The sequence below is a fragment of the Chrysochloris asiatica genome, unplaced genomic scaffold (assembly GCF_000296735.1).
Source record: "Chrysochloris asiatica unplaced genomic scaffold, ChrAsi1.0 scaffold00133, whole genome shotgun sequence".
Classification (NCBI taxonomy): Eukaryota; Metazoa; Chordata; class Mammalia; order Afrosoricida; family Chrysochloridae; genus Chrysochloris; species Chrysochloris asiatica.
Genome location: NW_006408651.1, coordinates 6,858,370 through 6,872,047, shown reverse-complemented (window position 1 = coordinate 6,872,047; position 13,678 = coordinate 6,858,370). Strand labels below are relative to the sequence as shown.

The following is a 13,678-nucleotide window of genomic DNA, read 5'->3' as shown; positions in this document are numbered from 1 at the left end:
TATCAGTGACGAACATGGTCACTAATCAGAGCATGTATTCCCATTGAGTCTTAGTCTTGGAAAGGGGTTTGCTCTGAGGGGACCCAATCCCTTGCCTTTATATCTCCTGGGTAAGCAACTTGCTTGTTCTTGTAGTAATCAGTCGGTCTGCCTCTATTGTTTTGTATTTTTCCTGTCAGTCTTTCTTTCAAGAAGTATCTTCTGTTCTTCTTGCCGCTCCAGGCTGGTCTGCAGGGCCGCCATATTGAATGACTCCAGAACATTATTCCCATCAAAGTCCAATAGAACAGCACCCTCTGGAGTTCTGCAGGGAGCATCCTTGCCCAGTGTATAGACTATAGAAACCTAACCAATGGCCATATTCCCACATCTTTTCTTTGTAACTATGTTTCCTTTTTCTGCACTAAGAGAGTGACATTTACCATTTGTCAACATTGAGTCAATTTAGACTCTAGGTGACCTTATGGTGTCAGAATAGAACTTTACTCCTCCCAATAGAGTTTTCAATGGCTGAGTTTTTAGAAATCAATCACCAGACTTTTCTTCCAAGGCTGGACTGGAATCACTAACCTTGCAGTTAGCAGCCAAGTGAATTAACTGCTTGCGCCAGCCAGGAACTCTATTAAGAGACTGCCAATAATAATAATCAACAGTTGCTGTCCTATTGATTGCAACACATAGCAAGCCCCTGTGTTACAGAGTACAACTGAGCTCCGTAAGGTTTTCTTGGCTGCATTATTATTTTTATTAATAAAACTAGAGCGGACTTTATTTAGAAGATAAAGGTGGTAGTATCCGTTTGGTTAATAAAGTTGGGCTCAAGTGTTTTAATGGGTCTTGGCCCTGGCATGCCAAGGACATTCTGAATGCCAATTACAGATTGAAGTTATTTCAAAAATCAAGATGCTTTCAAAAGCTTATGGAGTTTGGATTTCTCATAAAGTCACACTAACACACTTCAATAGTGAAAAATGGGTAGATGGGAGTTGTGAAAGTGAACACACTGTACTGAGCAGCCTCCCCCAACCCCACAACAAGTCCCTAAGACAGAATTACCATTTTAGCTCTGCTTTTTATGGAAGCAGATCTCCAAGTCTCTCTTCTGTGGCACATTGAGTAGGCTGGAACTGCCAAGACTTTTCCACTTAGTAGCCCAGGGCAAATGGTTTGTGCCACCCAGGACCTATTAGGTCCTTGATGTGCGTATCAATACCCTATCACCACCCTTTTCCCTTGGCGTCTTTCTCTCGGACCACTCCATTTCCTTCACTACCATCTCTCCCAATCTTATTCTGGACACATGTGCTACACCTTATCCTTACTTTTCACAACTCATGAGATGCTAAATCCCGAAGTTCTTACAAATCTTTTGAATTTGCTTCTGTATCCCAAATCTTATTTCCAGCATGCTCAGACTATTGTGATAATTTCTGAATCAACCTCTTTTCCACATTCAAATCAGTGTTGACACTCTACTATATTGCTTTCTTCGGGTCTTATCACTCATAGGTTTACAAGCACCCAGTGACTCCCCAGTGCCTAAAGAACAACATTCCAACTCCCCAGTCTGGTCTGCAATGCCTTCTATCTGGCCTCAACCAGCTTTTTCAAACCTTGCTTTAAAAATAAGAAAGTAAAAGGGTTGCAGTAGGTGGATTAGAAGTTCATTCTTCAAATCAGAAATTGCTAATGAGGGAACAGAGCTAGTCAAATATAGAGCCTCCTTCTGGCGAGACTCAGCTCCTCGTCCAGACTGTGGATGTCACATGGGCAGGTACTGTGTCTGTCCACTGCTGTGCATCTCTGGCCTGGCACATACCTGGCACATTATAGCCGCTGAAAACATTGTCTGAACAAAGAAGTAAACAAATAAATGAGACTGATGATAACCAGTCTACAACGACATTGGGACCCACACATCTCTGCAGCTGGCTTTTCCTCCTTAGCACACAATATCTGTGTCTGTCAGAGCAGAGCCTCTTTAGGGTCAAGGGTACATTAGCTACTTTTGTGGCTTATGATTTCTTGTTGCGGAAATGCTCTATATAGCATATATGTATTTATGTTGGTATTGTTGTTAATGCCTTTGAGCTGCTTCTGACTCATTGCAACCCTGCATAATGTTTCTGAGGAGCAGCTGGTGTGTTTGAAGTGCTAACCTTGTGGTTATCACACTCAGCATCACACCAGGACTCCATACATATATCATATGTATATATACACACACACACACACATATAAATGGAGTCTTGATGTGGCACAGTGGGTTAATGCACCAGACTGCAAAGCCATTTGAACTGCAAGGTCAGCGGTTCAAGCTCACCAACCACTCCTCGGAAACCCTATACAGAGTCGCTATGGGTCAAGATCGACTTGGTGGCACTTAAACAACAACATATACATATATATATGGGGAGCATGGTAGCTCCATACAATAAGCAATTTTTGTAGTTGAATGCATCAAGCTGGTTCCAACTCATAGGGACCCTCTATAGGGTTCCCAAGAAGTGCACTCTCTGTGTGTTGTTGTTCAAGTTCTGTCAAGTTGGTTTTGACTCATAGAGACCCTGTTTAGGGTTTCCAAGACATTTTCAATCTTTGTACAACCTCAGAAACTCTATACAGGGTTGCTATAAATTGAAACCAACTCAAGAGAACTTAACAACAATTATATATATATATATACATTTTATTTATACACATGCTGCTGCTGTTAAGTGCCTTTAGGTTAGCAATCCAGTGTTTATCCTACAGCACCACACCAGGACACTCTATGCATGCACACACCTATGTTATTGTTGCTGTTAAGTACCTTTGGGTAGTTCTGACTTATAGCGACCCTGTATAGGATTTCCGAGGCTATAAATCTTTGCAGGAGCAGAAAGCTTCATCTTTCTCACGCTGTGTGGCTGGTGGGCTCAAACTGCCCATCTTGTGGGTCACAGTACATTGCTTTTTCTACGGAGCCACCACACTCCCAATATACTATAAATTTATTATACATATTTTGCATGTATTATTTACCTCTTCTGATCCTACGACAACACTATGTGGAAGTTGGTGTTATTGTTGACCCTCCTGGAGGTGGCAGGATTAAGGGAAGAAAGAAAGGGGCCAGTAAAGATGAAGGTCTAGTCACCAGGTTTGCAGGTGGCAGCTCAGGTCACTGTCTGGGAGTAAAGGTGGAAAAAGCCATACAAGAGGTTCTTGGCTGGCCCTGCCTCTCAGGTTATCCTACAGTGGTGGTGATACAGCTGCCGGCTGTCCTTCTAGCCCTCAGACACCTTCTGTATCGCCCCTATACCAAAAATCACTAAACCATTTGCTCTCAAGTTGACTCTGACTCATTGCAACCCCGTGTGTGTCAGAATAAAACTATGCTCCATAGGCGTCTCAGTAGCTGATTTTTCCATAATTGACAGGCAGGCATTGCTTTCGAGGTGCCTCTGGGTGAACTTGAACCTCCAACCTATTGGTTAGTAGTCAAGCTAGTTAATATTCTGTGCCACATTCAGTTCTTGGTAAAACTGCCTCTCCAGATTATGGAAACACTAGATGAGACCATTCATGACCTCTTGTGGGAATGAGAAGGTATTGCAAGAAGTCTACGAATTTATGTTTGCCTCGAGCATTACTCAACAGACTGAAAACACATTATTGTCTCATGCATGGATCTCTTAGGACTTTTTTAAGTATGTATATTTCTGTTGAGATTAATGAAGTTCAAACTCACTTAGAAGCTCCTTAGTGCATTTTCTCTTGAAATAAAAAAAAAAATACAGACAATGAATCGAATATGAAGGAAGCCCAAGACATTTTATTAGCTTAAAAATAGGACTTCAGATTTCAAAGGATGTGTTCTGAGTGTAAACACCCTATTAACTGTGAAGTTCAGTGCACTGGTGAGGGCTGCTCATTAGTTATTCTGCTTGGGTTACTCATCTATTGGTCAGAGGTCAGACCATGACGAGAGAGGGTCTCTCATCACTACTTAGCGCCCACCACTGGAGGGTCAGGGGGCCACAGATCACCCTGAGGCACAGGCTCCGTTCTGAGGTCTCACAACCCACTATATCTATGGCTAAGAATTAAATGGCACCATGAGGGGCCCAAGGCGAGGTGCCAGTATGGCTACCACAGAGCCCAGCTTCCAAGCGGGCTTGGGTTAGGTTTCAGCAGCTCAGGCTTACAGAATGAAAAGTATCTTCAGGTGTCTCCTTCTCTCAGGAGGTGTAGCGTTTACAAAGTGAAACTATCGCCAGCCATATTTTACACAACTGCTGTGTAGAGTGTTTCAATATATACTGCCTGGTTTCAGTCAAAGAGAAAAAAACATTATTAATTATTATTATTATTAGTGCCGTTGAAACAAATGAAGAAACAGAGCTTCTTAAAAGAAGCAAAGTGACTTGCCAGTGCCACACAACTAATAGGTGACAAAGGGAGATGGGAGTCCCAGTGTGGCGTTGTAGAAGAAACACTGGACTGCTGACCACAAGGTTGGTGGTTCAAAGTCACCAATCAACTCCTATGTAGAGTCGCTATGAGTCGGAACTGACTCAACGGCACTTAACAACAAGAGGGAGAAGAGCAGCTGTTTTCTTCCATGGTGCTCCCACACCCATAGCCTTCTGCCTTTTCTTCAACCCACACTAACACAAATGGTCAGTAACAAAACATCTTTATTGTCAAAGTATTCATGCAACCAACACAATTTTTACTGAACTCCTAAACCAGTTTCCACTGAGTCCATTTCAACTTACTTACTACAACTTCTTGTGTGTAAGAGTCCATCTGTGCTCTATAGGATTTTCAGTGGCTAAGTTTTCAGGAGCAGATCACCAGGCCTTTCTTCTGAGGCACTTCTGGGTGGATTCAAACCAACAACCTTTTGGATAGCAGCCAAGCGTTTGTACCACCCGCGGACTCCAGTGAGTGTCTTGCAAAGCAAACTCCCCCTCTTCTTTCAATTAGGAGCAATATATCAATATAATGTTGAAGAAACAATGCAAGATCCCACCACTTCCCTAAACTGCAGGGATCTGGGAGCCAGTCACTCTCTCTTAAGAAAGAAGAGTAATTGCATCATCATATCCTTCTGTTTGCAGGTAGGCCCCCAGCGTGCTGCTGCCTCTGTGAGTTTTTGACCATGGCGCCACCGTGCCTTCCCCTATACTTAGCAGATGTTCAGCAATGTCAGACTTATTTCTCTTCCTCCCAGTGCTTTGCTATGCTGGGCTGTGGCAGGCAGTGTGATCTCATTGCCAAGAGCTTGCATTCCAAATGCAGTGCCAGTCATAGGCACCACCACGAGCAGACAGCAAGACAAAAAGCAGTGAGGCTCCCAGCAACTGCCTGGGTGCAGAGAGAGTGTTGCTGACACCGCTGTTTGCTTCGTTTCCCATGATTTATGGGACGGGGTCAGGCTTTCTTTTCTCGATTTATGACTGCCTGTCCTGGGGAGAACATAAATTACTGCGTCTATGGCAATTTAAAGCTCAGTCAGAGATAGGAGACGACACCTCCACTGGCTGCACTGTCTACTGGGGCATTCGAAGCAATTAGGGTCAGGTTGCCGGGCTGCACAGAGCCTGTGGAAGATCAGGGAAGGGGTGCTGGTGCTCCGTTACCCACATCCCGCCCTCACTCCAGGCTTGGGGTCAATTACCCTCCTTCTATAAACACAGGTTCCCAAATGGAGGGGGGTCTAAAATCTCAGATGACTAGCCCGAACACAAGGAAAACTTTGCTAGCACGCAAACTTACCAAAACCTGAGGAAAGAGATGGGAGACAACAAGCAACCTTTTTTTTTTTTTTAAGGTAGGGGCTGTTGGAAGGGAAAGCAAGATGTTTCAATAGAATGACAGTACACCACTGTGCTGCACTATTCATAACAGCCAAAGGGTGGGAACAACCCAAGTGTCCGTCAACAGATGAACGGATACTCAAAATGTGGTACAGGCTCAGCATCCCTGGGTGGTATCAACAGTTAATGCATTGGTTGGAGGGTCAAGTCCATCCAGAGACACCTCAGAAGAAAAAGAGGCAGGCTCTCAATGAGATGGGTTAACACTATGGATTCAGACTCTATCATAGCTACAGTTGTGAGGATGGTGCAGGCCCAAGCAGTATTTCTTTCTTTCTCCCTAGGGATGCTCTGAGTCAGAGCTCCTGGACAGCACTCACCAACAACAACAGCTTCAAGACTGTATGTGTGTGTTCTTTTCACTGCCTGCTCATTTAAACAAAATGATGCTGCTGTTCTAGGCACAAACAAAGCGAGATGAGACCCAGCCTGCCCAGTGGTACCTCTTGAGGGTTTCCAGTGGCTCCTGTCTGTGCATGATGCCGGTGTCTGGGTCCACAGCGGTTAAGATGCACCTGTACACACACAGAACATCACACAAGAGCCGCGGGGACTGACCTTAGCTTCGCTCCCTCCCCCTGCATGGACTGAAGAGTCTTACCTAGAACAAGCCATCACCCTTTTCAGTTCCACGTCACCAATAAGGAGCTCATTCCAAGAATCCTAGGGGACAAAACACAAATTCACATGAGGACTTCTAGGCTCATGTAGACACATGCATAACCTGTTCACTTGCTGCCTTCAAGTTATTTCTGACTCATAGTGACCTTATAGAACTGAGCAGAACAGTCCCATAGGATTTCCAAGGCTATGATCTTGACAAAATCAAACGGACACATTGTTGTTCCATGGAACAGCTGGTGGGTGGCTTCGAACCAATGACCTTTCAGTTCAAAGCCCAGCGCTGAACCACTGTGCTACCAGGGTGACATGACACATACATACACTCATGTATGTAAGGGACTTCATATGAGCTGGCACCTACTAAAGCAACTTACATGCAAGAAGGCTGACTTGTACCTCAGCCCCAAGAGGCCAAGCAGTGGCCCATACCACCTTATGTTGTTCCTTCTCTTTGACTTTGATGTGCCAGTTCCCTCACCTGAGACGAGCTGCCTCCTCTCCTCTCATTTAAACTGTGAGTTAAACTCACCTCCTTCAGGAAGAAGTCTCATTGCTGTGACGTCAACCCCAACTCATGGTGATGCCATGTGTGTCAGAGCAGAATTATATCCCATAGGATTTTCATGGGTGACTTTGGGAAAGTGGATCACTGGGCCTTTTTTTCTGAAGCAGCTCTGGATGAAGTCAAACTGACAACCTTTAGGTTAACCGCCGAGTGCACTGACCATTTGTGCCACCCTGGGACTCCCCTCCAGGAAAACTGCAGATTAATCCCACCTGATCCCTGGGTGGGGGATAAGAAGGATGATGCTGTTTGGAGACAGGGTATATCAGATCCCTTTGTGGACACCTAGCATTAAGCAGTGGGAGGCTGACATAGCAGCCTGCTTCTGTAAAGATTACAGCCAGGGAAACTCAATGCGGCAATTCTCCTCTGACCTACACAGACACTAAGCGTTGGAATTCCACCCAATAGCAACAGGTTAGTTAAGTGGATTAGGATCCTTAAGTGATTATCTATGTGTACAGTCTCCCCTGATAAGATATGAACTGATAGCAAGGTCCAATGTTTTCTTATTTCTCCTATATTTTCACTAGAGCAGTTAGGAGTCTCTTGGTGACACAAACAACTACCAACCCAAAGGATGTGGCTTGAATTCACACAGAGCCATCTCAGAAGAAAGGCCCAATGGTCTATTTCCAAAAGATCACTGATGTAGAGAACCCTATGGAGCACAGTTCTACTCTGACACACATGGGGTTGCCACGAGTCCTGGTTGACTCTATGCAACAGGGCCACGGTTTTTGCTGTTTTGTTTCAGCCTTAAGTCTTTGACAGTGGGCTAGGCCATGCTGCCTGATTATTGTTGTTGTTGTTAAGTGCTGTTGAGTCAGTTTCAATTCATGATGACCCTGTGTGGGGTTTCTGAGGAGTACACGGTGGATTTCAACTGTCAACCTTGCAGTTCAAACTGACCTTGCAGTTCAGTGCTTATCCTACAGCACCACACCAGGGCTCCATGCCTACTCATTAGGACAAATCAAGTCAACCTAGCCCCTCAAATCCAGCAGAGGTGGCAGCACATGCATCTATAACAAGTTAAAGGTCAATATGAAGTGGCGCTACGGGTTAATGCATCAGACTGCAAAGCCATTTGAACTGCAAGGTCAACAATTCAAGCTTACCAACTACTCCTCGGAAACCCTATACAGGGTTGCTATGGGTTGGCACCAACTCGATGGCATTTAACAGCAACAACTACATTCTTTTTCAAAGTTCTTAAAAAAGAGAGTAAGAGAGACAGAGAGAAGGTATTATAAGGTAGCAAACCATGTGCAGATTCTGGGAGTTTAAAGGAGTAAATACTTCATACTGAGCTGGACTGTGGAGGTTTTATGGAATCAATGGCATCAGGGTTAAAAGAAGAAGATTTTAAAAGGCACAGAGAGGGTGAGGGGATTCCAGGTAGAGGGGGCAACAATTCAAAGGGCCCTGGTGACAAAAAGAACACCTAATTCTAGTTCTTTCAGAGAGCCATGCTGCTACAAGAGGATTAAAGGTCTTGAGTTCAAGACCACCTGTCCTGTCCTTCATGGATCACAAGCTGAACACAACATTCCAAACTCAGAATTTTAATTGTGATAATGTGCATTGTTTTTGAAATATGTATTGCAGGAATTTTTTTTTTTTTTTACCCATAAAATACGAATGTCTCTTCACAGCATGCTGTCACAAGACAATCCAGGAAACCGGGCAAGTCAGGTGATACCAGTTACAACCAGTACATTGTGAATTTCTCCACAGGGTGGCACTGTGGTCACACACACAGGGGGTGATAAAAGAACACACTGAAGATTTAAACATCCCCACCTCCCTCCTGGAGTCCTGGTGTGGTGCTATGGGTTAATGTGCTGGACTGCAAGATCCAGCAATTCAAACTCACCAGCCACTCCTACGAAACCCTATACAGGGTCAGTATGAGTTGGAACTGACTTGATGGCACTTCACAACAACAACCTCCTTCCTCCACATACAGTTGCCAAACCAAGTAGATTTGGGCTCACGTCGAAGCATGTGTGTCAGAGTGGAAGTATTCCATGAGATTTTCAATTACTTATTTTTTGTGGAAGTAGATCACCAGATCTTTCTTGTAAGGCACCTTTTGTGTGAATTCAAGCCACTAATCTTTCGGTTCATAGCCAAGCTCTCAACCATATGCACACACAGGGATCCCAAAGGTCCAGAAGGAGAGAAATGAGAGGTAGTTTGAGTTAGCGAGTTCATCTATTATTCAATGGATAAATATTACCAGAACCTTTTCTGTGTTCAGTAGCAACTGTTGGGGATTGAGTCACAGGTAAACAAGATAAAAATTCCATCATAAGAGAAAACGATTATCTGTGGGACACACATGACAGACTTGCCTGTGTTTAATACCGTAGATGAGACCATGAAAGTCTTCTTGTCTGGACACAGGGCCTTCAGGTACCAAGGGATCTAAGCCAGGACCAGTATGGCTGTAGGAGAGGTATAGACACAGCACTGTCCAGGTTTAGAGAAAGAAGGAAGCTCTGTGGGTCTGGTGATCAGAGTCAACTTCACAGAGGTAGTAGCTTTTGAAGAAGGTCAGGATCTCTGACAAGAGGTAACTGCAAGGTCAGCAGTTCAAATTCACCAGTGTAAGGTTCCAAGAGAATGTAAGAGAATACCAGGAGCCAGGAGAATCTTTTACTTTCTAGGTCCAGTTTTCAAAGCACTCTGGGTGGTACAAACAGGACTCAACTACTAACTACCACCATTTGTCTGTCCGTTTGTCATACTGTGATGGCTTGTGTACTGCTGTGATGCTGGAAGCTATTCCACTGGTATGCCACTAGGGTCACCCATGATGAATAGCTGAAACTAGGACAGACTTGGAAGAAGGAGAGGCGGACTACTTCTGAATGCGTTTAGCCACTGAAAAAGAAAATCTTAGGAATAGCAGTGGAACATTGTCAGACACAGTGCTAAAAGATGAAAACATTATGAATACTACCAGAATATTGTCAGATAAAGTGCTGAAAGATGAGCCCCTCACATTGAAAGGTATTCAAAATATAATGACCTTCTCAAAGTAGAGTTGACTGTGATGACGCGAATGGAGTAACAGTATGGGGACCTTCATTTGCTGATGGAGTACAACTCAAAATGAGGAGACACAGCTACAACATTCATAAATAATTGGAACATGACTGTACAAAGGATGAATCTACGAAAATCGGAAGTTGTAAAAAATGAAATGGAATACAAAAACATCAACAGTCCTAGGCATTGTTGTCATTGTTAAATGCCGAGTCAGTTACAACTCTTAACAACCCTATCTAGAGTTTCTAAGGAGCGGCTGGTGAATGTGAACTGCCAACCATGCGGTACAAACCCATCTTGCAGTCCAGTGCATTATCCCACAGCACCACACAGGACTCCACCCTAGGCATTAGTGAGCTGAAATGTAATGGTATTGGCCATTTTGAATCACAAATACAGAAAAGACAAATACAAGAGGAACGGTGTCTCATTAGTCATCAAAAAGAATATTTCATTTCAAAATCTATCTTGAAAATGACTGGTATCTACAAGGCTGGCAGTTCAAGCCCACCAGCTGCTCCTAGGAAACCCTATATGGGTTGCTTTGAGTCAGAAACGACACAATGGCACTTAACAACAACATCTTGAGGTATAATGCTGTCTGTGATTGGATAATATCCATACACCCACAAGTGAGACTAGTTAATACCACTATTATTCAAATGTACTTGCCAATCACTAAAGCCAGTGATGATGAAATTGAAGAGAAGAACTCTACCAATTTCTTCAGTCTAAAACTGATCAAACATGCAATCTAAATGTATTGATAATTACTGATGATTGAAATGTGAAGGATGTAAACAAAGAGGATGAGTCAGCATTTGGAAGATACGGTCTTGGTGATAGAAGTGATGCTTGAGATCACATGTTAAAATTTTACAAGATCAGTGAATTATTTAATTGTAAGTACCCTTTCAAACACATGGGCCTCACCAAATGGAATACACAGAAATAAAATTGACTACACCATGGGAAAAGATGGTAAGAAAGCTCAACATCATCAGCCAAAACAAGGCCAGGGGCTGACTGTGGAACAGACCATAAATTGCTCATATGTAAGTTCAGGCTGAAGCTGTAAAAAATTAAAACAAGTCCAAAAGAGCCTAACTATGACCTTGAACATACGGCACCTTAATTTAGAGACCATCTCAAGAACCGATCTGATGCATCAGGTACATATGACCAAAGAGCAGAAGAGCTGTGGGATGCCATTGAGATCACCATACATGAGGAAACCAAAAGATCATTAGAAAGGCAGGAAAGAAAGAAGAGATTAATGTATATGTCTGAAAAGACTCTGCAATTTGCTATCAAGAATAGAGATGCTAAGGCAAATGGAAGGAACGAGGAAACAAAAGAGCTGAACAGAAAATTTCAAAGGGCAGTTCAAGACCACAAAGTCAAGTATTATAATGAAATGTGCAAAGACCTGGAGTTAGAAAACCAAAAGGAAATACATTCAACATTCCTCAAACTGAAAGAACTGAAGAAAAAATGTAAGCCTTGGCTTGCAATATTGCAAGATTCCATGGGCAAAATATTGAATGACACAGAAAGCATCAAATGTTCAACCATTTGTGATCAAGAACCAGTGGGACTGAAAGAAGACGTCCAAACTGCACTGAAGATATTGGCAAAAAAAGAATTGAAGGCATCAAATGTTTAACCATTTCAAGAGGTTGATCAAGAACTGATGACACTGAAAGGAGAAGTCCAAGTTGCACTGAAGTATTAGCAAAAAAAGAATTGATAAAATACAAATTGAAATATTTCAACAAACTGATGTTAAAAATGGGTATTCTACAAACAAGATAGTGGATCGGGTGGAATTTCAATGAAGAGCTCCGTCAGTCACAACACAGAATACAGGACCAAGCAGGCTCAGGAGATGGTACTAGAACTCTGAACCACATATAAAGGAATATTGAGAAGGTTGGAAGGCTTACAGCTAGGGGAATTTGTAGCAGAAGCAAGAAATCCAGTGCTTTCTAATCCAAGATGCTCAGCTGCTCTGGGAGCTGCCATCTTTGGCAAGACCGAGTGGGAGAAAGATCAGAGCAGCCACGAATGCCCACAGAGATAAAAGTGTGGACATTCTTACTCTTTTAATTTTTTTTTTGTATCTGTTCATTGGTCTCTCATTATCTGTGCACCTCCATTCTGGTGCCTAGAGGGGGTGCCTGAGTGAGTGGACACCCTGCCCCCACCCCTGGAAGGTTCTATTACACATGTGCACAGATATATTCAAATTTTAAAGTGACAGTTTCCACTTAAACCAAACAGCTGTGCAAAACAGCCACAGCCAGCCCTGAACTATTTATTACTAGGAGAAAGGCCTGATGGGGATTGTGGAGCAGGATAGGCAGACTAAAAAGGAAATAGGCCAAAAATTAAATGCTGAGTTACGTCACACGAAAAACAGTGGCATCTTGAAATTTCTCAGGAAGAACAGTGAAAAGGGAAGCCTATCTCCTGATCACATCTACCTGGAGGCAATCATAAAACATAAAAAATACCAAAACACACACCCAACTAAGTATTAAGGCCATAGATAACTCCTGAACAAGCCCCAAAAAACAGAAACAGATGACCATATCTGCACGTGTCCAGAAATGAGGTACAGTGATTAAGGCAAATAAGCTGGAAGTAGACCTACACTCCATACTAGAAAATGGGCAGGCTTTGGAAATGCCTGAGAAGGAATTCAGAAAAATGATTATAAAACATATCAAAATACTATACAATGGAGTTGAGAAAAATAAGGACAAAATCAGGAAAGCACTACAGGAACAATCAAATAAGATAGATACAGTATTAGAAACAATTCAAAACCTAAAGAAAGAAGTCCAAACAATTAATAATAGAATATTAGAAATGGACAATACATTGAAAAGGCAAAGGAGTAGAATTGAAGAGATAGAAGCCAGAACTAGTGAGCTAGAAGATAAATCTCTCAAATCTACTAAGATGGAAGAGCAAGCACAAAAAAGGATTTAAAAAAATCTGAAGAAGGCCTAAGATTCATGTTGGAAAACATGAAAAGGAATAACTTAAGAATTATCGGCATTCTGGAACAGAAAGAATCACGCAAGTCCACAGAGGAGATAGTTAAAGACCTTCTGGAAGAAAACTTCCCTAACATCCTGAAAAGCAAAAAGATAAGCATTCAAGAAGCTCAATGAATCCCAGGAAGGATAGACCCTAAAAGAAAATCACCAAGACATACAATAATCAAGCTCTCCAAAATCAAAGATAAGGACAGAATTCTGAAAGCAGCTAGGGAAATGAGAAGCATAACATACAAAGGCAGGCAAATTAGATTAAGCTCGGATCTCTCAACAGAAACCATGCATGCAAGAAGGCAATGGGGAGACATATATAAAACCCTTAAAGAAAAAAACTGCCACCAAGAATACTCTACCCAGCAAAGCTGTCAATCAAATATGATGTTGTAATCAAAACATTCCATGATAATTGCATGGAGGGGATTGTAACCATGGCAATGAGACGATATACGATGGAATGAATGTAAAAGTAATATTCTCCCATGTAAACTATCACA

The 13,678-nt window shown here is 42.7% G+C and overlaps 1 protein-coding gene across 1 annotated transcript in view; it reads right to left on the bottom strand.

Moving 5' to 3' along the window:
- The window catches only part of MARC1 (mitochondrial amidoxime reducing component 1), a 38,172-nt gene that overhangs the window by 1,268 nt on the left and 23,226 nt on the right, over positions 1-13,678 (bottom strand). The window contains exons 5-6 of the mRNA XM_006869715.1: positions 6,469-6,530; positions 6,311-6,382 (exon numbers count right to left, since the gene is read on the bottom strand). Of these exons, the coding sequence (XP_006869777.1) occupies positions 6,311-6,382; positions 6,469-6,530 (134 nt within the window). The remainder of the gene's footprint in view (positions 1-6,310; positions 6,383-6,468; positions 6,531-13,678) is intronic.